Source organism: Ascaphus truei, chromosome 19, assembly GCF_040206685.1.
Source record: "Ascaphus truei isolate aAscTru1 chromosome 19, aAscTru1.hap1, whole genome shotgun sequence".
NCBI lineage: Eukaryota > Metazoa > Chordata > Amphibia > Anura > Ascaphidae > Ascaphus > Ascaphus truei.
Window position 1 is genome coordinate 33,835,732 of NC_134501.1, and position 23,889 is coordinate 33,859,620.

General features: G+C 51.0%; 1 protein-coding gene across 1 annotated transcript in view; it reads left to right on the forward strand.

The window, feature by feature from the left end:
- RIPOR1 (RHO family interacting cell polarization regulator 1) overlaps positions 1 to 23,461 on the forward strand; it is a 114,414-nt gene extending 90,953 nt beyond the window's left edge. Inside the window, 9 exon segments of the mRNA XM_075577107.1 lie at positions 665 to 807; positions 2,522 to 2,696; positions 4,261 to 4,396; positions 7,421 to 7,579; positions 10,245 to 10,403; positions 13,274 to 13,470; positions 17,780 to 17,863; positions 18,176 to 18,266; positions 20,955 to 23,461. Coding sequence (XP_075433222.1) covers positions 665 to 807; positions 2,522 to 2,696; positions 4,261 to 4,396; positions 7,421 to 7,579; positions 10,245 to 10,403; positions 13,274 to 13,470; positions 17,780 to 17,863; positions 18,176 to 18,266; positions 20,955 to 21,052 — 1,242 coding nt within the window. The 3' untranslated portion in view covers positions 21,053 to 23,461.
- The last annotated feature ends 428 nt before the right edge of the window (positions 23,462 to 23,889 follow it).

Sequence of the window (23,889 nt, forward strand, 5' to 3'; positions counted from 1 at the left end):
GCACATACTAGCAAAAGGGATACTTTCATGTGACCCGTAACGACACACTGCCTGTATCTGCATTGTCTCTGGTATCGTGAGTTACCCTTTTGGGCGTTATTTTTGTGACGTCCTCTGTGTATGGGCAACAGTAGTAGGTTCTGTTATGGCTAAAGGGAAATTCTTCAGATATAATACTAATATGTTCCAATTCCAGAGTACGCTACTGTCCTATTTCAGAAGCATTTGTGCAGCCACCTCATAGGTGGAATCCCATATTTATATATCCCGGGGGAGAAATTAAATAATTACTGGTAGATAGGACGAGGCACAGGGAGATTGTAACCTTCCCCAAGTATCACACCGTCCGTGTAAGGGACCGAGACTGAAATGAAATCTGCAAGCTTGTGTATCCTAGATCAACACTTTAACCACTATGCTATATGCCAGGGGTGGCCAACTCCAGTCCTCAAGGGCCACCAACAGGTCAGGTTTTCAGGATATCCCTGCTTCAGCACAGGTGGCTCAGTCATTCTGGATATCCTGAAACCCTGACCTGTTTGTGGCCCTTGAGGACTGAGTTGGCCGCCCTCGCACTATGCCATGCCCTCAGCCCATGGGCCGCTTGTTCCATGCGTTGCCTACTTTGAGAAGTGCATTGAAGATGTTCTTTTGGCGCTGGCAGCAGAGGCAGGGAGCGTTCCGGAGCCGAGCGTCCAGCATCAGCCTGGCGGTGGAAAATGCTCTGGAAAGCTTCGACTTCCTCAACACCACATCTGACATGGAGGACTCCGAGTGCTCCGAAGAGGAGGGGGACCGGAACGAGAGGTGAGTCCACAGCTTCTCCTCAGACATTTTTAACGTCTCTTGGCTTAGACCAAGGATGGCCAACTCCAGTCCTCACGAGCCACCAACAGGTCATGTTTTAAGAATATCCCTGCTACAGCACAGGTGGCTCAATCAGTGGCTCGGTCACATTGAGCCACCTGTGCTGAAGCAGGGATATCCCTAATACCTGGCTTTGAGGACTGGTGTTGGCGGCCCCTGACTTAGACAAAAAGGTGATCGTTTACTGATACAGTCTCATCTGGTCAGCTCGACATTTTAAAAGACGGGAGCCCAATGCTACATCAAATTGACAAAACATATATGGTAATGAGTATAAAGTTTAAATACTTGAATAATAATAGTAATAACTTGGTTTTTTAGTTAAACCCTTTGGCCAAAGCGTCGTAAGCCTGCATACCAACGTCAAGGTATAACCAAAAATGCAGGTCCTAACACTAAAGCTGTGAACCCTTCCTGTTACCTCTGTATGAGGGGAAGCAGCTGCAGTGAGTCCTGTCCATTCAGCAAATGCCAGAACCTCCCAAGTTAAAAAGGTGGGGAGGGGTGAGCTCTGGGGGGAGGGGTGAGCTCTGGGGGGAGGCGCCACCTACCTCCATTTAACTGTTACCAGTCAGAAATTGATTAACACACACATTCCCAGGTAGCTCAAACTCCTGCACCCACCACATCATGAATATATATTTGTCAAAATGAGTGCTACTGAGCTCAACATTGTATCATAAAAAAATATATATATATATATTTATAGATATTTAATTTATTAGCATTTCCTCTTTATCCTTCACACAAATCATCTAGCACCTGTATGTGATCAGAAATGGCGTCTGTGTGTCTGTGTGTGCGTGTGTCTGTGTGCGTGTGTCTGTGTGCGTGTGTCTGTGTGCGTGTCTGTGTGTGCGTGTGTCTGTGTGTGCGTGTGTCTGTGTGTGCGTGTGTCTGTGTGTGCGTGTGTCTGCGTGTGTGCGTGTGTCTGTGTGTGCGTGTGTCTGTGTGTGCGTGTGTCTGTGTGTGCGTGTGTCTGTGTGTGCGTGTGTCTGTGTGTGCGTGCGTCTGCGTGCGTGCGTCTGTGCGTGCGTCTGTGTGTGCGTGCATCTGTGTGCGTGCGTCTGTGTGTGCGTGCGTCTGTGTGTGCGTGCGTCTGTGTGCGTGCGTCTGTGTGCGTGCGTCTGTGTGCGTGCGTCTGTGTGCGTGTGCGTGTCTGTGTGCGTGTGTCTGTGTGTGCGTGTGTCTGTGTGTGTCTGTGTGTGCGTGTGTCTGTGCGTGCGTGTGTGTGTGCGTGCGTCTGTGTGTGTGCGTGTGTCTGTGCGTGCATGCGTCTGTGCGTGTGTACGTGTGTGCATCTGTGTGTGCGTGCGCCTGTGCGTGTGTGCGTCTGTGCGTGCGTCTGTGCATGTGTGCATCTGTGTGTGCGTGCGTCTGTGCGTGCGTCTGTGCGTGCGTCTGTGCATGTGTGCATCTGTGTGTGCGTGCGTGTGTGCATCTGTGTGTGTGTGTGTGCGTGCGTCTGTGCGTGCGTGCGTCTGTGTGTGCGTGCGTCTGTGCGTGCGTGCGTCTGTGTGTGCGTGCGTCCGTGCGTGTGAGGAGATTATATTAGCGTTAATAGTCAGAGTATTATAGTAATTCTTGTTAATGACTAGTTTGGCTGTTCTGCTTTGATGAATTCCCCCCATATACCCCACCTGTTGTGTCTCAGGAGGCTGAGCAGTGATCAGCTGGCTGCTCTAGCCGCTGCGCAGTGTGATGGTGGCGGGGAGGACGCCGGGGTGTGCAGTGGCTCTGAAGGAAGCTTGGACCCTCTGAGCACTGGCAGTGAACATCTGGACAGAGCGCTGGTCTCACATCTGCATAACTGTAACCGTCTGCTGCTGGTGAGTGATGGGAGCAGAGGGCACAGAGGGCACAGAGGGCACAGAGGGATGCGCAGGACGTGGCGCGTGTGGGTATAACCGCTCTCAATGAGCCGCTTGTAAAGGGAACGAACACTGCTCCGCTTAATGGTCCATAAAACGTGTTTGTATATATACAAATACAGGTATAATATGGGGAAGCGCTATCGTGCATATAAAACATACATGCACTTCCGTGGTCTGCAAAGCCTAAATATGTGTGTATGTATATACATAGATACATACACACACATACACACATATACATACACACATACACACATACACACACACATATACATACATACACATATACACACACACACACACACACACACACACACACACACACACACATATACATACACATATACATACACACACACACACACACACACACACACACACACACACATATACATACATACACATATACACACACATATACATACACATATACACACACACATATATATACACACAAATGTAATATATGTGTGTATATATATATTACATGTGTGTGTATGTGTATGTGTGTGTGTATATATATATATATATATATATATATATATATATATATATATATATATATATAATCCTGGGACCTATAATCCTGGGACCTGGGGTGGTGCAATTAGAATATAGAAAATGTATGATTTACTTACCTGCGTGCTGTCCCTTGATGAGTTACTTACCTGCGTGCTGTCCCTTGATGAGTTACTTACCTGCGTGCTGTCCCTTGATGTCGTGTTGCAACCGATATCGTATGGTCTGTTATTGCTTTATGGGATAAGCACCAAAACGTATTTACTTGCATATGGTGTGCCGGCTGTGCATTGGATTATATATATATATACACACACACACACACACACACACACACACACACACACACAGACAAAAAGACTGATATATATATATCTCACACACACCAAAAAGTCTCCTTTTTACACAGACGCTTGAAGGAGGGGATATGCTCAGAGACCCTGGATTATATATATATATATATATATATATATATGTAGTATATATATGTGTTGTATATATGTTTGTTCATATTATATTCATACACACATGTATGGGCAGAAAGGAGTGATGGGATGTTCTGTAGGATTTCTTGGTTGGAGCAAACCGGGTCGGTTCTACGACATCTTCAGCAACACAAACATTTATTGCTGGTGCACTGAATGATCGAGCTAGTCTTGGTAGGCAGACGAGGTATTCACACCATCTTTTAAGCCCACAATGTCAAAAAAGGATATCAAAAATGTGTTACAGTGACACATGAAATGCCCCCTTGATCTCCCTCACCCAAGTGCCGCTGGGTATTCTCAGGTGGGAGGGCTTCCTCTATTCTCGGGTACTTCCAGGCCTGGGCAAGACCAGTCAATAGACTCCACAAGCACAGGTCCGAACAATCCATGCGTTGCACTCGCTAACAACCCAAGAAGAGATAGACCTCTGTAATGCCTTCTTCCACTGAGTGAGCCGGGTGGCGTTTCTGTTCTGTTAGTCACTGGACCATGTCTTTATCCTTTGCCTGCAGTACTTGGGCACGTTTGGGCCCCTTCGTTGCCGAGAGATGTATGCCCTCGATAAGCTGATGAGAGAAGCCCAGGTGGTCGAAATGATCTGCAGACTGACGGAGGAGAAATCGGGAGCAGCAAGCGCAGCCGAGGAAGGTAAGAGACTTGGGAAACCGGGCAGCTCTGTGCTACTAACATGAAGTCAGCTCATCTGGGATCAATGCAGGAGGTCAGGGCCTGTGTACCTGAAGAGTCGGCTCATCGGGGATCAATGCAGGAGGTCAGGGCGTGTGTACCTGAAGAGTCGGCTCATCGGGGATCAATGCAGGAGGTCAGGGCGTGTGTACCTGAAGAGTCGGCTCATCAGGGATCAATGCAGGAGGTCAGGGCGTGTGTACCTGAAGAGTCTGCTCATCGGGGATCAATGCAGGAGGTCAGGGCCTGTGTACCTGAAGAGTCAGCTCATCGGGGAGGAATGCAGGAGGTCAGGGCGTGTATACCTGAAGTCAGCTCATCGGGGATCAATGCAGGAGGTCAGGGCCTGTGTACCTGAAGAGTGAGCTCATCGGGGATCAATGCAGGAGGTCAGGGCCTGTGTACCTGAAGAGTCAGCTCATCGGGGATCAATGCAGGAGGTCAGAGCGTGTGTACCTGAAGAGTCGGCTCATCGGGATCAATGCAGGAGGTCAGGGCGTGTGTACCTGAAGAGTCAGCTCATCGGGGATCAATGCAGGAGGTCAGAGCGTGTGTACCTGAAGAGTCAGCTCATCGGGGATGAATGCAGGAGGTCAGGGCGTGTGTACCTGAAGAGTCGGCTCATCGGGGATCAATGCAGGAGGTCAGGGCCTGTGTACCTGAAGAGTCAGCTCATCGGGATCAATGCAGGAGGTCAGAGCGTGTGTACCTGAAGAGTCGGCTCATCGGGATCAATGCAGGAGGTCAGGGCGTGTGTACCTGAAGAGTCAGCTCATTGGGGATCAATGCAGGAGGTCAGGGCCTGTGTACCTGAAGAGTCAGCTCATTGGGGATCAATGCAGGAGGTCAGGGCGTGTGTACCTGAAGAGTCGGCTCATCGGGGATCAATGCAGGAGGTCAGGGCGTGTGTACCTGAAGAGTCAGCTCATCGGGATCAATGCAGGAGGTCAGGGCCTGTGTATCTGAAGAGTCAGCTCATCGGGGATGAATGCAGGAGGTCAGGGCCTGTGTACCTGAAGAGTCAGCTCATCGGGGATGAATGCAGGAGGTCAGGGCGTGTGTACCTGAAGAGTCAGCTCATCGGGGATCAATGCAGGAGGTCAGGGCGTGTGTACCTGAAGAGTCGGCTCATCGGGATCAATGCAGGAGGTCAGGGCCTGTGTACCTGAAGAGTCGGCTCATCGGGATCAATGCAGGAGGTCAGGGCCTGTGTACCTGAAGAGTCAGCTCATCGGGGATGAATGCAGGAGGTCAGGGCGTGTGTACCTGAAGAGTCAGCTCATCGGGGATCAATGCAGGAGGTCAGGGCGTGTGTACCTGAAGAGTCAGCTCATCGGGGATGAATGCAGGAGGTCAGGGCGTGTGTACCTGAAGAGTCGGCTCATCAGGGATCAATGCAGGAGGTCAGGGCCTGTGTACCTGAAGAGTCAGCTCATCGGGATCAATGCAGGAGGTCAGGGCGTGTGTATCTGAAGAGTCGGCTCATCGGGGATCAATGCAAGAGGTCAGGGCGTGTGTACCTGAAGAGTTGGCTCATCGGGGATCAATGCAGGAGGTCAGGGCGTGTGTACCTGAAGAGTCAGCTCATCGGGATCAATGCAGGAGGTCAGGGCGTGTGTACCTGAAGAGTCGGCTCATTGGGGATCAATGCAGGAGGTCAGGGCGTGTGTATCTGAAGAGTCGGCTCATCGGGGATCAATGCAAGAGGTCAGGGCGTGTGTACCTGAAGAGTTGGCTCATCGGGGATCAATGCAGGAGGTCAGGGCGTGTGTACCTGAAGAGTCAGCTCATCGGGATCAATGCAGGAGGTCAGGGCGTGTGTACCTGAAGAGTCGGCTCATTGGGGATCAATGCAGGAGGTCAGAGCCTGTGTACCTGAAGAGTCAGCTCATTGGGGATCAATGCAGGAGGTCAGGGCGTGTGTACCTGAAGAGTCGGCTCATCGGGGATGAATGCAGGAGGTCAGGGCGTGTGTACCTGAAGTCAGCTCATCGGGGATCAATGCAGGAGGTCAGGGCGTATGTACCTGAAGAGTCAGCTCATCGGGGATCAATGCAGGAGGTCAGGGCGTGTGTACCTGAAGTCAGCTCATCGGGGATGAATGCAGGAGGTCAGGGCCTGTGTACCTGAAGTCAGCTCATCGGGGATCAATGCAGGAGGTCAGGGCGTGTGTACCTGAAGTCAGCTCATCGGGGATCAATGCAGGAGGTCAGAGCCTGTGTACCTGAAGAGTCGGCTCATCGGGGATCAATGCAGGAGGTCAGGGCCTGTGTACCTGAAGTCAGCTCATCGGGGATCAATGCAGGAGGTCAGGGCCTGTGTACCTGAAGAGTCGGCTCATCGGGGATCAATGCAGGAGGTCAGGGCGTCTGTACCTGAAGAGTCGGCTCATCGGGGAGGAATGCAGGAGGTCAGGGCCTGTGTACCTGAAGAGTCAGCTCATCGGGGATCAATGCAGGAGGTCAGGGCCTGTGTTAAATACAGTACAGCAGGTTATATTGTTGTGCATATGCAGTAGAGTTGCCAGATGTCTAGTATTGAACTAGACTGAAAGATTGTTGAAACAAGAAGGTCAGGCTCATTGTGAGTGTGGCTCAGGTTAGAGTATGGCCCAATCTGACCGCTGATCCCATTAAGGTTTGGGGGGTGGGGGGTGTCGCATAGGGTGGAGATTGGTCCAGCCGCACAGCGGGTCCCAATAGGGTTGGATGTTGGTTGTTGGAGTTATGGCGAGTAGGCTTCCTTGAAAAGGAGAGTTTTATATATATATATATCTCTGAACATATGTAACAATGATCTCTAAGTATGTGTATAAAATCTAAACTCTGTGTATACACACTATCGAAATACGGATATACAAACAGTTGCATTTATAAATGTGTGAGAGTATATACTGTAATATATAATGATGTGTATATATGTATAGACACCCACCGCATCACCAGTCCAGCGTGTGCTAGCTCATGCTGTGTTCTTGTTGTTCAGTGGTGCAGTTTTCCACCTCTAAGGAAGGGGTCCTGTCCTTCTGGAATGAGTGCGCTCAGCCCCCGAATGTCTACGTGAGCTCGGTGGAGACGTTCCTACAAGCCTTGAGTTCACGTTACTCTGAGCAAGTCAATACCCAGCAGGGCCTGGCAGATTCGGGTAGGTCTCTCTCCTGGGCACCGAGATCCTTCACGCACTCGGTTACCGGGGCTCATGTGGTTTGAGTCTTAGAAAGGAAAACGACAGGCTTGTTAGAATGTGATATAACAATACAAAAAGGCCGCAATTATACTGGCGGCGCGCATGTGTGCTGTGCCGCGCGCTGCCGGAAACAAACGAATGTATTCCAATGAAGGCACACATAGTGCGCGCTCAAGCGCTACGGAGCGACAGAAAATACAAGAAACAGTTTTTGGAGCGCGACGGCCGCGTCGCGTGAGCGGTTCAGCCAATGAGGGTGAACCTGCTCATGTGACGTCACGGTCACGCCTCCGCCACGCCTCCCTGTCGCCTCGCGATGCCTGCTGGGCATGTTTCACTCGTGTGACGTCACGCGGTCGCGCGCTCGCCGCTAGTGTAATCGCGGCCTTACCCATGTATACATTATTATCATCGTTTATTGGTACAGCACCAACATATGCCACAGCGGGGTACAGGGTTCTGTATATTGCATGTAAGGGAGGACGGACGTGCACAGACAGACACTAAACATTGTGATCACAGTCTGGGACGTTTGGTTGCGGCTGTTTCGCCGTGACCCAATGACCTCTGGCGTTTAGCCCCTACTCATCTGTCCATGTCGCCGGGACAGCCAGCCGCTTCACCGCTAAGGTAAGCCACTAACCTTACCCCTTACACTAAACCCCCTAATGTTAACCCCTGATACTAACGCAACCTCCCTACCCTAAAACCCCTTACCCTAACCTCTGAAACTCCTATAACTAACCCCGTATCCCTAAATCTAACCCCCTATCCCTAAACCTAACTTCTACCCCTAAAACTGACCCCCTACCCCTAAATCTAACCCCCTACCCCTAAATCTAACCCCTACCCCTAAATCTAACCCCTTACCCCTAAATCTAACCCCTATCCCTAAATCTAACCCCCTACCCCTAAATCTAACCCCCTACCCCTAAATCTAACCCTCTACCCCTAAATCTAACCCCCTACCCCTAAATCAAACCCCCTATCCCTAAATCTAACCCCCTATCCCTAAATCTAACCCCCTATCCCTAACACTGACCCCAACCCCTAACACTGACCCCCTGCCCTAACACTGACCCCCTGCCCTAACACTGACCCCCTGCCCTAACACTGACCCCCTGCCCTAACACTGACCCCCTGCCCTAACACTGACCCCCTGCCCTAACACTGACCCCCTGCCCTAACACTGACCCCCTGCCCTAACACTGACCCCCTGCCCTAACACTGACCCCCTGCCCTAACACTGACCCCCTGCCCTAACACTGACCCCCTGCCCTAACACTGACCCCCTGCCCTAACACTGACCCCCTGCCCTAACAGTGACCCCCTGCCCTAACACTGACCCCCTGCCCTAACACTGACCCCCTGCCCTAACACTGACCCCCTGCCCTAACACTGACCCCCTGCCCTAACACTGACCCCCTGCCCTAACACTGACCCCCTGCCCTAACACTGACCCCCTGCCCTAACACTGACCCCCTGCCCTAACACTGACCCCCTGCCCTAACACTGACCCCCTGCCCTAACACTGACCCCCTGCCCTAACACTGACCCCCTGCCCTAACACTGACCCCCTGCCCTAACACTGACCCCCCTGCCCTAACACTGACCCCCCTGCCCTAACACTGACCCCCCTGCCCTAACACTGACCCCCTGCCCTAACACTGACCCCCTGCCCTAACACTGACCCCCTGCCCTAACACTGACCCCCCTGCCCTAACACTGACCCCCCTGCCCTAACACTGCCCCCCCTGCCCTAACACTGCCCCCCCTGCCCTAACACTGCCCCCCAACCTTACACTGCCCCCCTGCCCTAACACTGCCCCCCCCTGCCCTAACACTGCCCCCCCCTGCCCTAACACTGCCCCCCCTGCCCTAACACTGCCCCCCCTGCCCTAACACTGCCCCCCAACCTTACACTGCCCCCCTGCCCTAACACTGCCCCCCCTGCATTAACACTGCCCCCCCAACCTTACACTGCCCCCCCTGCCCTAACACTGCCCCCCTGCCCTAACACTGCCCCCCTGCCCTAACACTGCCCCCCCTGCCCTAACACTGCCCCCCCTGCCCTAACACTGCCCCCCCTGCCCTAACACTGCCCCCCCTGCCCTAACGCTGCCCCCCCTGCCCTAACACTGCCCCCCCTGCCCTAACGCTGACCCCCCTGCCCTAACGCTGACCCCCCTGCCCTAACGCTGACCCCCCTGCCCTAACAACCTTAACCCTAAAACCCATTACCCTAAGCGCTAAAACTCCTAAAATGAACCCTCTACCCTAAAACTTACCTTCTCCTGAAGCAGCCGGCGGTGGAGGGCCCCCCTGCGGCTAAACGCCGGAGGGGAATTGGTCGCGGTGGGTCGGCTGCGACCAAACGTCCCATTGCGTTGTAATCAATATATGTGTCTCCGTGTCGTTGTACATCGCAGTATCCGGATGAAACTCCCTATGTATGTATATCTGTATATAGCGCCCACAGTGTAATCCGCGCATTACTGAGACAGTACAGGGACTTATAATACAATAAGTGCAACAAACACAGTCACACCATAGAAAGGAACTCCCTGCCCGGAGAGCTTGCACTCTAAGTGATTCTGCGCTGTGTTTCTGTGTTGCTGTGTAGTGTTTGTGAGGTTGGCAGAGGATATTTTAGACCGCAAGCTGCCCAGACGACCCCAGGCCGCATACAGCGAACAGCTGACAATCTTTCAGTACTGGCGTCACTTCCAGCCTCTGGCTGTCACCACGCTGGACTCCTATATCCTGGAGCTGGCAAAGGAAGGTACGGAGCCCAGAGAACTCCTGCTGTCTGATTCCCAGGTCAACCAATAAAACCACCGTGTGCGCCCGATTTATAGGGCAACCCAGAAGCAGCTGGAAAGAAAAACGTTTATACACAGCACTCACTCACTCTCTGTGTGTCTTTCTCTTTCTGTGTGTCTCTCTCTCTCCTCACCGCCCCCCTCTCTTACTCCTCACATCCTCCCTCTCTTACTCCTCACATCCTCCCTCTTACTCCTCACATCCTCCCTCTTACTCCTCACATCCTCCCTCTCTTACTCCTCACATCCTCCCTCTTTTACTCCTCACATCCTCCCTCTCTTACTCCTCACATCCTCCCTCTTACTCCTCACATCCTCCCTCTCTTACTCCTCACATCCTCCCTCTCTTACTCCTCACAGCTTCCCTCTCTTACTCCTCACATCCTCCCTCTCTTACTCCTCACATCCTCCCTCTTACTCCTCACATCCTCCCTCTCTTACTCTTCACATCCTCCCTCTCTTATTCCTCACAGCCCCCCTCTCTTACTCCTCACAGCCCCCCTCTCTTACTCCTCACAGCCCCCCTCTCTTACTCCTCACCGCCCCCCTCTTACTCCTCACCGCCCCCCTCTTACTCCTCACGGCCCCGTCTCTCTTACTCCTCACCGCCCCCCTCTCTTACTCCTCACCGCCCCCCTCTCTTACTCCTCACCACCCCCTTTTTACTCCTCACCGCCCCCCTCTTATTCCTCACGGCCCATCTCTCTTACTCCTCACCGCCCCCCTCTCTTACTCCTCACCGCCCCCCTCTTACTCCTCACCGCCCCCCTCTTACTCCTCACCGCCCCGTCTCTCTTACTCCTCACCGCCCCCCTCTCTTACTCCTCACCGCCCCCCTCTCTTACTCCTCACCGCCCCCCTTTCTTACTCCTCACCGCCCCCCTTTCTTACTCCTCACCGCCCCCGTTTCTTACTCCTCACCGCCCCCTCTCTTACTCCTCACATCCTCCCCCTCTTACTTCTCACCGCCCCCCTCTCTTACTCCTCACTGCCCCCCCTTTCTTACTCCTCACTGCCCCCCCTTTCTTACTCCTCACTGCCCCCCCTTTCTTACTCCTCACAGCCTCCCCCTCTTACTCCTCACATCCTCCCTCTCTTACTCCTCGCATCCCCCCTCTCTTACTCCTCGCATCCTCCCTCTCTTACTCCTCGCATCCTCCCTCTTACTCTTCACATCCTCCCTCTTTTACTCCTCACCGCCCCACTCTTACTCCTCACATCCTCCCTCTCTTACTCCTCACATCCTCCCTCTCTTACTCCTCACATCCTCCCTCTTACTCCTCACAGCCTCCCTCTCTTACTCCTCACAGCCTCCCTCTCTTACTCCTCACAGCCTCCCTCTCTTACTCCTCACAGCCCCCCCTCTTACTCCTCACCGCCCCCTCTTACTCCTCACCGCCCCCTCTTACTCCTCACAGCCCCCTCTCTTACTCCTCACAGCCCCCCTCTCTTACTCCTCACAGCCCCCCTCTCTTACTCCTCACAGCCCCCCTCTCTTACTCCTCACAGCCCCCCTCTCTTACTCCTCACAGCCCCCCTCTTACTCCTCACATCCTCCCTCTCTTACCCCTCACAGCCTCCCTCTCTTACTCCTCACAGCCTCCCTCTCTTATTCCTCACAGCCTCCTCTCTTACTCCTCACAGCCTCCCTCTCTTACTCCTCACATCCCCCCTCTCTTACTCCTCACATCCTCCCCTTCACCTCTCAGTCGTCCCCCCCCCCCCCCCCCCCCCCCGCTCACTGAAATTGCACAGCACGCACTTGTAGGCTCCATTCTGGTGGAAAACAATTCCGGAACGACGGGCAATCGACGGGAGGAGAAGGATGACAGCGGAGCGGCAGCAGAAGGCGGCTGCCCAGGAGGACCATGGTGGCAGCGGGGCAGTGGTGAAGCCCGCCCCAGCGGTATGATCCGGAAGTCGATTACAACTTCCGGGTCGTACCGCTGGGGGCGGACTCCACCACTGCCCTCTGCTCCCGTCGCCATGGTCCTCCTCCAGCCACCTTCTCCTCTCGTCTGTCACCCTTCTCCTTCCACTGCTGCCAGTTCGACCTTCGTCCCCGAATTGTCCTGTTGCCCCCAAAATACGAGTCAGTGGTACGTCCCGAAAGACCTTTCAGGGACAATTCAAATAAGGAACAATCCCGTGTATATATACGGGACGTCTGGCAACCCTAAACATGGCTGCCTCGGGCGCCCAAAGTGGAGCTTCCTCCTTTCTACCCACGTACCTCATACATCTGATTGGCTCACAAAGTGGGCAACGTAACTTTATTTATTTTTTTAAACGCCTTATAACTGGCAATACGGTAAATTGGGAGGTCAAAGGATAAAAAGCGTAGCTTCCAAAATATTATTATCAGTGTAAAGCGCCAACAAACTCCACGGTGCAGTACAATGGGGGTGCAGAGTGACATATAGATAAGTACAGACAAGCGCAATATAAATATCTGGCCTCTTAAAGCAGCAATCCCCAGGCGCCTGTGCGGTTTTAACTCCTATAATGTTAGTATCTCGTCCCCTGGGCTTGTCCTGCCCTGTTTTAATTTTTTTTTAAAAATGCGTTCCTAGTGTAAAAAACCACACACATTTTCGCCATTTCCCGCTTTTGAGGTTACCATGGTAACCTTTACACCGCATTGTCCTCCATTTTATCCCCCGGATACTTAATATTTGAAACGCTTCCATCTCCTGAACAAAGCATCGCATTGTAACAATAAAAACCAAGATGGAAAGGGCGAGAAGAGGAGGACTTGAGTCAGAAACAAAATGGCGATCAGCGCCGGGGACGGCTGCGATAACTAACTACCAATCTCTTCCTTCCCTAGTGCTGTTCGTGCTGAACGTAAACGCCGATGACCAGGACGTGGTCCTGAAAGCGCTGAAGCGGGTGTCGGAGAGCAGCGTGCAGAAGGACGGCCTGAAAGCCCTGAGCTTGCTCCTCACAAACGGGAACAGCCGCGTCATCGGGGCGGTGACGTCGCTTCTGAAGAGCTTCTCCGAGCATCAGAAATTCAGGGAGAGGGTGAGCAGCGGTCACTCCGTGCTGGGGAGCGGTCACTCCGTGCTGGGGAGCGGTCACTCTGTGCTGGGGAGCGGTCACTCTGTGCTGGGGAGCGGTCACTCCGTGCTGGGGAGCGGTCACTCCGTGCTGGGGAGCGGTCACTCCGTGCTGGGGAGCGGTCACTCCGTGCTGGGGAGCGGTCACTCCGTGCTGAGGAGCGGTCACTCCGTGCTGGGGCGTGTCCACTTACAAAGAGCTGCTCGCAATCCCACATATCCGGAGAGAGAGACACTTTTCATACAGCTTCCCTAAACAAAATGGAACTGTGATAAAAGCAAAGATTTATCCATTTTGCTTTGTTGGGGGAAGATTAATTTCCTAGGGGACTATGAATAGGGGAGTGCTTTCTTTACCCTTAACTCACACTGTCATTATCAGAGAGCCAATAAAGAGCGAGAGAGAGAGGGGCTCTGCCTGTGCAAATTCTCCCAAGTAGCCGCTCGCCGTGCTAACTTTAAAACATTGATCCCCCTCCTCGTTTTGATCAACTCCCCATTTTTTAGCAGGAGAGGAACTGTGAGATTTTCAGCTCCCGAGATACTTAGCGGTGACGTTACCAGGTTCAAATCGCCATTCCGGGAAACAAAATGGCTGCCAAATTGCAGGCCAATAGGACGCTGCCGGCGGCTCTCACCGCGCAAACAGGATTGCTCAGATGGGATCTAAAAAATGTAAAAATACTGTGTAGTGCAACATAGGAATTACCGTAACTTATAAATGGGGTAGGTGGATATATCTCACTCACAATGTTAAAGATGAAATCGGGCGTAATGAATGATCAGCTGAATCAATTGTCTACGCCTCCGTAATCTAATGGGGAATGCCATTAAAAAAGAACAGAAATATATATTATAAATATTTATTGCATTCATTTCACCTGATTTCAGCTTTAACATTGCGAGTGAGATTGTGGGGCCTATTCTAGCAGTGTGCCCAAATCGGATCGGCGTGCTTTGCTATTCTGTAAACCGTTACCGCGTGTCCAAACCGCACCTAAACGGCTTTATTCTAAGCGGTTTTAATCTTGGTCTGCCAGTCCGATAGGGTTGTAATAAATAAATAAAATAAGCCTTAAGCTAGCATTTCTTTATTTTACAACAACTGCTGTTCTTGTGGCTCCGTCATGGAATCCGCTTAAAAAAAATCGCTTTGTTTTTTTTTAACGCCCCCTAGAGGGCGACATCGGTATTGCAAGTTACATCCAGAGCCTGAAATCTGGGTTTAGCGAAGATCGCAAAATGCATAAATGTATGGAGTCAGCCCCACCGCAGGTCATTCCGCTCGTAAAGCCGCGCAGCCCCTTTGTTTGTTGGATATTCCTTCTGCAGGCATATTTCTGTGCTCACATAATTCCCTCACAGAAATCTGCTCTTTACACGGGCTGTTCTTTCCCCCGCTGCGTTTCACCGTCACACGTCCTGATTCACAATGTTTTGAAGTGTCTGTCTGCACTTGAGTTCCTGTTTCACCTCCGTAGGAAGCTGCAGCAGTTCGGGCTGTGGCTTCCTGTTTCACCTCCGTAGGAAGCTGCAGCAGTTCGGGCTGTGGCTTCCTGTTTCACCTCCGTAGGAAGCTGCAGCAGTTCGGGCTGTGGCTTCCTGTTTCACCTCCGTAGGAAGCTGCAGCAGTTCGGGCTGTGGCTTCCTGTTTCACCTCCGTAGGAAGCTGCAGCAGTTCGGGCTGTGGCTTCCTGTTGGAGGCTATTTAAATCCATATCAGCCATTCCGGTAACTTCACCGGTGAGTATGTAATTGGATCCATCCTGTTTAAGAGAGAGAGAGGGGGAAAAAGGGGTTTTCACATTAGAAATGGGTGTCAGACGCGGGTTAATAGGTATAGCTCACCCAGGCGTAAATCCTTAAGCGGCGAGGCCATTAGTAAACGCGGATCCTAGGAGGTGCGGCACATTTAGCGGTTTCTGACCAGGAACAGCATTATTCTGCACTGATCTTGTTGGAAAGTTCTGGAACATGTACATTCGCGCCTCACGGTGCGTACAGAAACATGGATTCAATACAAATTGTTACTGCTACTTTATTACCACATTAACCGGCGCAGCGCTAATGGCTCTGTCACAGCCGCGGCGGGTCACAGCGCGCCCGATTCGGCTTACTGACGAGGCTGCTTTGATGTCACGCTAGTAAAGCAGGATCAGGCTTGCTGTTGCCGGTTGCAGTGGTGACTGACAGGTGCCGGGGTTTTTTCCGTGTGTGTGCCTCTGTATATATGTGTGTCCCACGCAGATTTTAAGCGTGAGAAATCTCAGGCTCATGATTACGGTAGATTAAACCCTTCTCGCAGATGGATGACGCAACCTTATCCTTTGTTTGGGAAAGGTCCTTTATATTAGACACGTAAGAGAATACATTTCCTTAGGACACATGGGTCGCCCCGAACCTCCTTCAGATATAGCTGCGGTGTCGGTGTTCTTCCGGTGCTCTGTTTGGCGCTTCCACTACGAACGTCCATACTGCACTGACACACTTTATTCGAGCAAATACCCGGTATGTACCTGGCAGATACCTGGAATGCGCCGCTCCTCACCTCTGACAAGCCCCGTTGCATTTGCCTTCCCAGCCTGGGTTCATGCCTGGCTGACGGGCGGCTGATCTGTTAAATGATAATGATTAGGATTTAATAGGCTGCAATGCTTCGCGTGTCTACCAGATGGCATAAATTCATGAATTGTAATGCAGTATATATATATATACTGTGCAGTATTGCAGCCAGCGGGAATAAAATGCTTCAATCCCTGCCTGGAAAATACCTCAATGCACTCGGGCAGAAAACAGTCACAAACCTCAATACACCCGGGTATACCCGAATTCGTGGGACTAGCCGAGCTCGAATAAAGTGTGTCGCCAGTGTAGCTCTTCGGTCGCGGCTCAGAAGGTCTCCTTATGCTGCTGGCAGGAATCCTGTGCTACCTGGTATACAGTCCGGCCGGCCGCACTTGCCCTACGCGTTTCACTGTTATGTTACAGCTTCCTCGGGAGAAGATAATGTGTGTACGTATATAATATATATGTATATAATATAATCAGAAATGATTAGACGATACCGTTCTGTGGCTAACGAAATGCTTTTATTTGTGCGAGCTTTCGAGATACACTGATCTCTTCTTCGAAGGATGTTACAATTAAATTCATTTTGTTAGCCACGGAACGTTTTTGATTATTAAGCTCTGCTATCACGGTACAGATACCGCTACATATATAATAGTAACAAAGGAGGAGGCACTCAGATCTTGTCTGAGCTTTCACCATTTTTATTGAATCCACGTTTCTATAATCACACACAGACACACACACACACATTAGCACAGTGGTGCACAAACTGGGGGACACGCCCCAAGACATTTTTGGGGGGGCGCGGCTCACTTACCCAGCTTCCGTGTCCACTCATCTCCATGGCAACGCGGTGTCAAATGACGCCATGTGACGTGACCCCACGGCGTCATTTGACACCCGTTGCCATAGAGACGCGGCATCAAATGACGCTGTGGGTCACGGAACGTCACAATTATTTATTTATTTATAAAAATGTTTTCCCAGGAAGTAATACAGTGAGTTTTACCTCTCGTTTCCCAGTGTGACTGGGCACAGAGTTATAACAATACATGGTTACATTAAAAGGACAGGGTTATACCGTCACTTCACGGACATTTCATGGACAGATAGAGTTGGAAAATTGGGAACGGGATAAAGGGTGAGTTTCAGATTTGAAATAGAGCAGCTTTAACATCAGCCGAACGGCAGCAAACGGCTCACACCCTACGGCTGCCCTTCGCTGGTCCTGTGCAGAGGGGAGCAGCTCTCGGGGAGCCGCGTCAGGCTGTCCGCCTTTGAGGCAACGCAGATGTACACTGGGGTGGTTGAGATTCATTTCATTTGACGCTGCAGGGGGGGGGACGACGACACAGGGGGAGAGCAGGCGGGGGGGGCGCAGGAAGTTTGCGCACCCCCGCATTAGCACAACACGGAGAGTAATGCAAAAAAGGGATTAATGATCCAATGTTCACCTGATAGATCATTAAATCCTTTTTTGCTTTACCCCTGTGTCGTACTGGTACTTTGATCACCTAAAGATCTTACCTAGTGATCTATTATTACCCCACTCTACCGTGCACCACCCGCCTCTCTGCCGAGAGATCCTTACCAGTGTGTGTGGGCATTTCTTGGCCCGCGTAATAAATATATATATATATTTTTAGTTCATTGAAGTGGGAGTTGCGTGTGTTATACGCTGGTCTTTCCCTTGGTCTTTGCAGGCTCTGGTGTGTTTCTTGGAACAGCTGGAAGATGAAGATGTACAAACCCGGGTTGCGGGCTGCACGGCGCTGGGGTGTGTAAAGGTAAGAGACCTCCTCCCTACACACCGCTAACGTATAGATATGACGGCGTGATCCAAACACGCCACATTCCCTGACACATGTATGTGAACCACACGGATATAGACTCAGCCGTTTCTCACGCACGGTGGTCACCGTATCTTCATAACATGAATCGGAGCAGTGCTATTTTTTTGGTATATGACCTTACACCAATTTTTGTTCTGGGAATATTAAGGAATGGGAATACCTGTTTTAACTGCGATCCCAGAACAGCCGTATTATATATGTGAAACTCGGTCAAATCATTTCTTTCTCCCCTATCTTTGACTGCAGGCCAGCGAGAGCATTGACCAGCTGGTTTATTTGTGCCAAACTGACAAGGAAGGTGTTCGAGAAGCTGCCAAACACAGCCTCATGCTCTTTGGTGAGTTTGCCAAGGATTCAAGATGGCGAAACGCGAGTGGGATATTCAGTTACCATGTGTTCGGCCACATGCGTTGTTGGGCCGCTTGGATTGAATGGCTGTGACACTGTGACTCAGTTGCTTAAAGTTCTTGTCTAGTACACAACAAATTGCGATGTCAAATCTCCGCCTTCGTTTGCGTAGTACACTGGTAATGGCTACACTACCATACTAAACTTCGACTGAGCCACCTGTGCTGAAGCAGGGATATCCTGAAAACCTCACCTCTTGGTAGCTCTTGAGGACTGGGGTTGGGTACCCCTGGTTTAGAGTATACTGCTGTTTTGATGATAATTGTAAAGCGCTAAACGCACCATGTAAATAAATACAAATGGATATTCCCCATATAACTGGTCTGGCTGTAGTGCCCAGGGATACTTCCATTCGTACAGCCCACGTGCGACATTTGCTAAACTAGTTTATTAATAATAATAATAGCTTGTTCTTGTATAGCGCTGCTAGTTTTACGTGGCGCTTTACAGAGACATTTTGCAGACACAGGTCCCTGCCCCGTGGAGCTTACAATCTATGTTTTTGGTGCCTGAGGCACAGGGAGATAAAATGACTTGACCAAGCTCACAAGGAATTGAACCAGGTTCCCCTGCTTCACACTCAGTGCCAGTCAGTGTCTTTACTCACTGAGCCGCTCCTTCTCTCAGGTTCCCCTGCTTCACACTCAGTGCCAGTCAGTGTCTTTACTCACTGAGCCGCTCCTTCTCCCAGGTTCCCCTGCTTCACACTCAGTGCCAGTCAGTGTCTTTACTCACTGAGCCGCTCCTTCTCCCAGGTTCCCCTGCTTCATACTCAGTGCCCGGCAGTGTCTTTACTCACTGAGCCACTCCTTCTCCCAGGTTCCCCTGCTTCACACTCAGTGCGAGTCAGTGTCTTTACTCACTGAGCCGCTCCTTCTCCCAGGTTCCCCTGCTTCACACTCAGTGCCAATCAGTGTCTTTACTCACTGAGCCGCTCCTTCTCCCAGGTTCCCCTGCTTCACACTCAGTGCCAATCAGTGTCTTTACTCACTGAGCCGCTCCTTCTCCCAAGTTCCCCTGCTTCACACTCAGTGCGAGTCAGTGTCTTTACTCACTGAGCCGCTCCTTCTCCCAGGTTCCCCTGCTTCACACTCAGTGCCAGTCAGTGTCTTTACTCACTGAGCCGCTCCTTCTCCCAGGTTCCCCTGCTTCACACTCAGTGCCAGTCAGTGTCTTTACTCACTGAGCCGCTCCTTCTCCCAGGTTCCCCTGCTTCACACTCAGTGCCAGTCAGTGTCTTTACTCACTGAGCCGCTCCTTCTCCCAGGTTCCCCTGCTTCACACTCAGTGCCAGTCAGTGTCTTTACTCACTGAGCCGCTCCTTCTCCCAGGTTCCCCTGCTTCACACTCAGTGCCAGTCAGTGTCTTTACTCACTGAGCCGCTCCTTCTCCCAGGTTCCCCTGCTTCACACTCAGTGCCAGTCAGTGTCTTTACTCACTGAGCCGCTCCTTCTCCCAGGCTCCCCTGCTTCACACTCAGTGCGAGTCAGTGTCTTTACTCACTGAGCCGCTCCTTCTCCCAGGCTCCCCTGCTTCACACTCAGTGCGAGTCAGTGTCTTTACTCACTGAGCCGCTCCTTCTCCCTATTAGAGAAGATCTATCATTTTGTTTTTTTGTTTGTTTTTTACGCCAGTAAATGGAATATTTCTCTCTCACCCTGGCTGCTGTAACCTATTCCGCAGATCCCTACAAACCCTTCCTTTCGAAGATATCTGATCTAACATACCCCAGGATCAGCAGTCCATGTGATCGACTGTTTCCTAATCTACAACCTCGTTCTAGCGCCACTTTTTGTATTGATAGACTAATGGTTCCAGTTTATATTTAAAGACAAATGTATTTATTTAAGGACACCTGCTCCTCCCCCCCTCACCTTCTGCTTTCTAAGTATAAATCTTTCTTTGACAAAATGGCTTTATTCTAAGGTAAAATGTAGAATATGTTTTATATCCTGCATAGTACAACGACTTGTTAAAGCAGAAAAATGTGAAATCTTCTCGGGGGGATTTAATTTAAATAAATCAGTTCTGCAGTATTAGATAATAGTCTGTTTTTTTTTTATTGTTTTATTATTTAACTCTTAATGCCGTTTTAATATTCTAAGCATCCGTTGATTTCTATAGCAGGTTTAGCACACCTCCCCAGCAGTGCAAGATCTTTGCAACACTTTCCTGTTTGGGATAATTTGTTGCCAATATTCCCAGCAGTTTGAGCTGCAAACTGTAACAATAGATAATGTTACCTTAGTAATATAAGAATACATTATAGCTGCTGAGTTATACTGACTGAAGGATAGCTTAAAACTGAAAGACGGCCATTATGTTAGGCACACAATCAGGATTGTGACAGATTTATAACAGGAACACCAAACGCTTGCCAGCTCGGGGAAGAATGTAGAATAATACATTGTAACATGCTTTACCTATTGAAAAAAAGGGGGGATTCGGATTGCTGCGTTGGTGCCGATGAATGCTGGTTTGCTTGGTTTGGTATGCGTGTGAGTGTTTGTAAACCTGTACAGAAGCGAGATGTAAGATATAGCACCTAACATTGGCCGTATAACTGTATATATCCCTGCTGTATCGTGACGAGTTGTACACTGTCGCCTTGTTGCAGGGGAGGACGGTAAAGTTGCATGCCGGCACTTAGAAGAAGCCCCGGGGAGCCTGCCTCGGATCTTCGCTCCGGGCGCCATGGCGAGCACGGCGTTCTGAATAACCGCCGGCTGCTGCTCTTCACCGGAGACGCCGTAGCACCGCAACTCTTCGTCATCGGCACACGCCACGCGCTGGGGGGGGGGACATTGTGATGTCTCGAGCAGTCCGGGGACTCCCATGACAGTATTATTACTTTCCGTACCTACAGAGGGCCCGGTGATTATGGAGCCCGCCTTATCTGCAGGAGACCTTTACCAAACCAGATGATGGCATTCGAAGGACCTACCTCGGGCAGAGGCAACGTGTAATGAAGCTAAAGGGGACAGAGGGCGCTGACCGATCCTACATCAGTGGCATTCACTGTACGTGGCCCAGAAGTGTTACAAAGTACAACCAATATTCTCGTCGTCTTATAGGGTAAAGCAATATGCAATCAATGGGTTTTCTGCGTAGAATGATATCGCGCCCATCCACTCAGAAAATCCACCGATAGATGACTTGCTGTTGGCTTCAGTTCTAACACTGGTGACCTCGTCACTTTGACATCACGACGACGCGCTTCGCATGCCTGTGTTCTATGACACTTGTGGCTTTGTTCAACATGCCCCACAGTAGCGTTGGCTGTGGCACCTTTTCTGGGGTCCAACCCCTGAGGTTCGGGGGAGCAGGCGTGCTATTTTATTTTTGAAGTCTTTTTTTTTTTTTAATGTTAAATACCGTAAGGTGAGAGGTCAGCAGCTGTAACAGGGGGGGTCAAGTTTTGGCTGTCGGGGGGGGGGGCTTCATGTAAATAAATGATGTTGTGCAATTTCGCAGAGACCTTTAAAGGGGATTGGATATAGTGTATATATATATATATATATAATATATATATATTCAGGACAGCAGTAACACCTGCTTAGCAAGGAGAGCTTAATGGGCAAGTACTGGGGGGGCAGCTCCAGTCCTCAGTGCCCACCAAAAGGTCAGGTTTTAAGGATATCCCTGCTTCAGGTGGCTCAATCAGTGGCTCAGTCTTTGATTGAGCCACCTGTGCTGAAGCAGGGATATCCTGGAACCATGACCTGTTGGTGGCCCTTGAGGACTGGAGCTGCACAGCCCTGGGTAGGTAGGTACCCGACGCGTTCTGAAAGCTGCTGAGAAATCCCTTTAGAACAGCACATCCAGCTGCTTCTTTTTCTTCTGTGGCCAGGATAGGAAGCCCCCTCCAGGGAAAACAAAATGGCGGCCTCGCTTTCCCGCATCACTCGTGCTTGTGGGAAGCCACCAGTACTATCTGTTGGCCCGAGTGACCCAGGGGGAGTGGAAGAATATAGGGCTACTTTTTCCATTAAATCTCCCTGGAACCAGAGGGGTCCCCTGCAGCTGTACATTTATATGTCCCAGATCCGGGGGGGGAGGGGGTGGAGCTCCTATCTTCGGGGACGGCTGCTTTAAGGGGGGACAGAGATAAAAACCGAGCTCATTATCTGCCAACGGGTAACCCTCGAGAGAATTTCTTAATGGTAACCACTCACCTGAAGCGTCCTACAAAATCCAATTTTTGGACAGTATGATACGGTTCTCGTTTGGCTTTATCCGGATCCTTTTTCTCCGTGGGCTCATTTAAGGGACCAGTGGCAATTAACCCCATTGAGCCCAAAAGGCCCCTCTATCAACAAAGTGGGTAATATAGAGTGTGTGGTTTTTAACCCCTTCACTGCAAAGCAATGAGTTGCTGGCTCCTCGGCAGCGACGGGGTTAAGGAGTGACGGGGTTGCCGGCAAGTTGCTACAAACGTCACGACCGACCCATCAAAGTTTGGGGACAATAGTCTATATTTATGTTCACTTCAGCGCACATGTTCTCACAGAGCGAGACCGGCCATGTCTGTCTATCCCGGGTTATTTCACTGCGCGTGTGTTGCAGCTTCTGTGAACACGGCGTCAAAGCCCGACTACATGTCTGGTTTACGTAGAAAGACAGGAGTAACGGGTCATCCTATTTTTCTGGCGTCCATCCTAAAACGGCTGCGCTGGACATGTAATCATCGCCCGCACGTAGGGCGTCCATGTTTAAATATTAAAGCAGCAGTCGCCCCAAAGACGCCAACCTGAAGCCGTTAAGTGGCAGTGCTGATCCGTTTCCTGCATTTCATTTTTCTTGCAGTGTGTTCACCTGTTTGTTGTGTCACTGTGATTGGCTGTTACCATGGCAGTTAGCGGCCATTTTAAGTTCCCAGGCAAATGTTCTGCATCTGATATCTCCATAATACAGCTCAGAATTTAAAAAAACAAGGGGGTGTGGGGGTGTAAAAGTTGCAGCAAAAGAGCTTTGCCGTGGTAAAACAAGTCTTGCCCGGGCCGCCCTGGGGCTTGCAGGTTGTACAGTAGATCTGTATCTCTTATTGTTATACAGAGGGAGTTGAGCGGTATTTGGAGATGGGGAAGATCAGGAGCTTTACGGCTTCAAAATGCAGTGACGCTGCCTTCCCTGTGCTGGAGAAGAGATCGACTCCACGCTCTCCTCCTCTCTCGCTCTGCTCTCTCCTCTCTCGCTCTCCTCCTTGCTCTCTCACGCTCAGCTCTCTCCTCCTTACTCTCTCACGCTCAGCTCTCTCCTCCTTGCTCTCTCGCTCTCCTCCTTGCTCTCTCTCGCTCTCTGGTGCTCTCCTCGCTCTCTTGCGCTCTCCTCGCTCTCTTGCGATCTCCTCCTTTCTCTCGCGCTCTCCTCTTTCGCGCTTTCCTCTCACGCTTTCCTCCTCTCTCTTCCGCTCTCCTTCTCCTCTCTCGCGCTCTCCTCCTCCTCTCTCGCGCTCTCCTCCTCCTCCTCTCTCGCACGCTCTCCTCCTCTCTCGCACGCTCTCCTCCTCTCTCGCGCTCTCATCCTTTCTCGCGCTCTCATCCTTTCTCGCG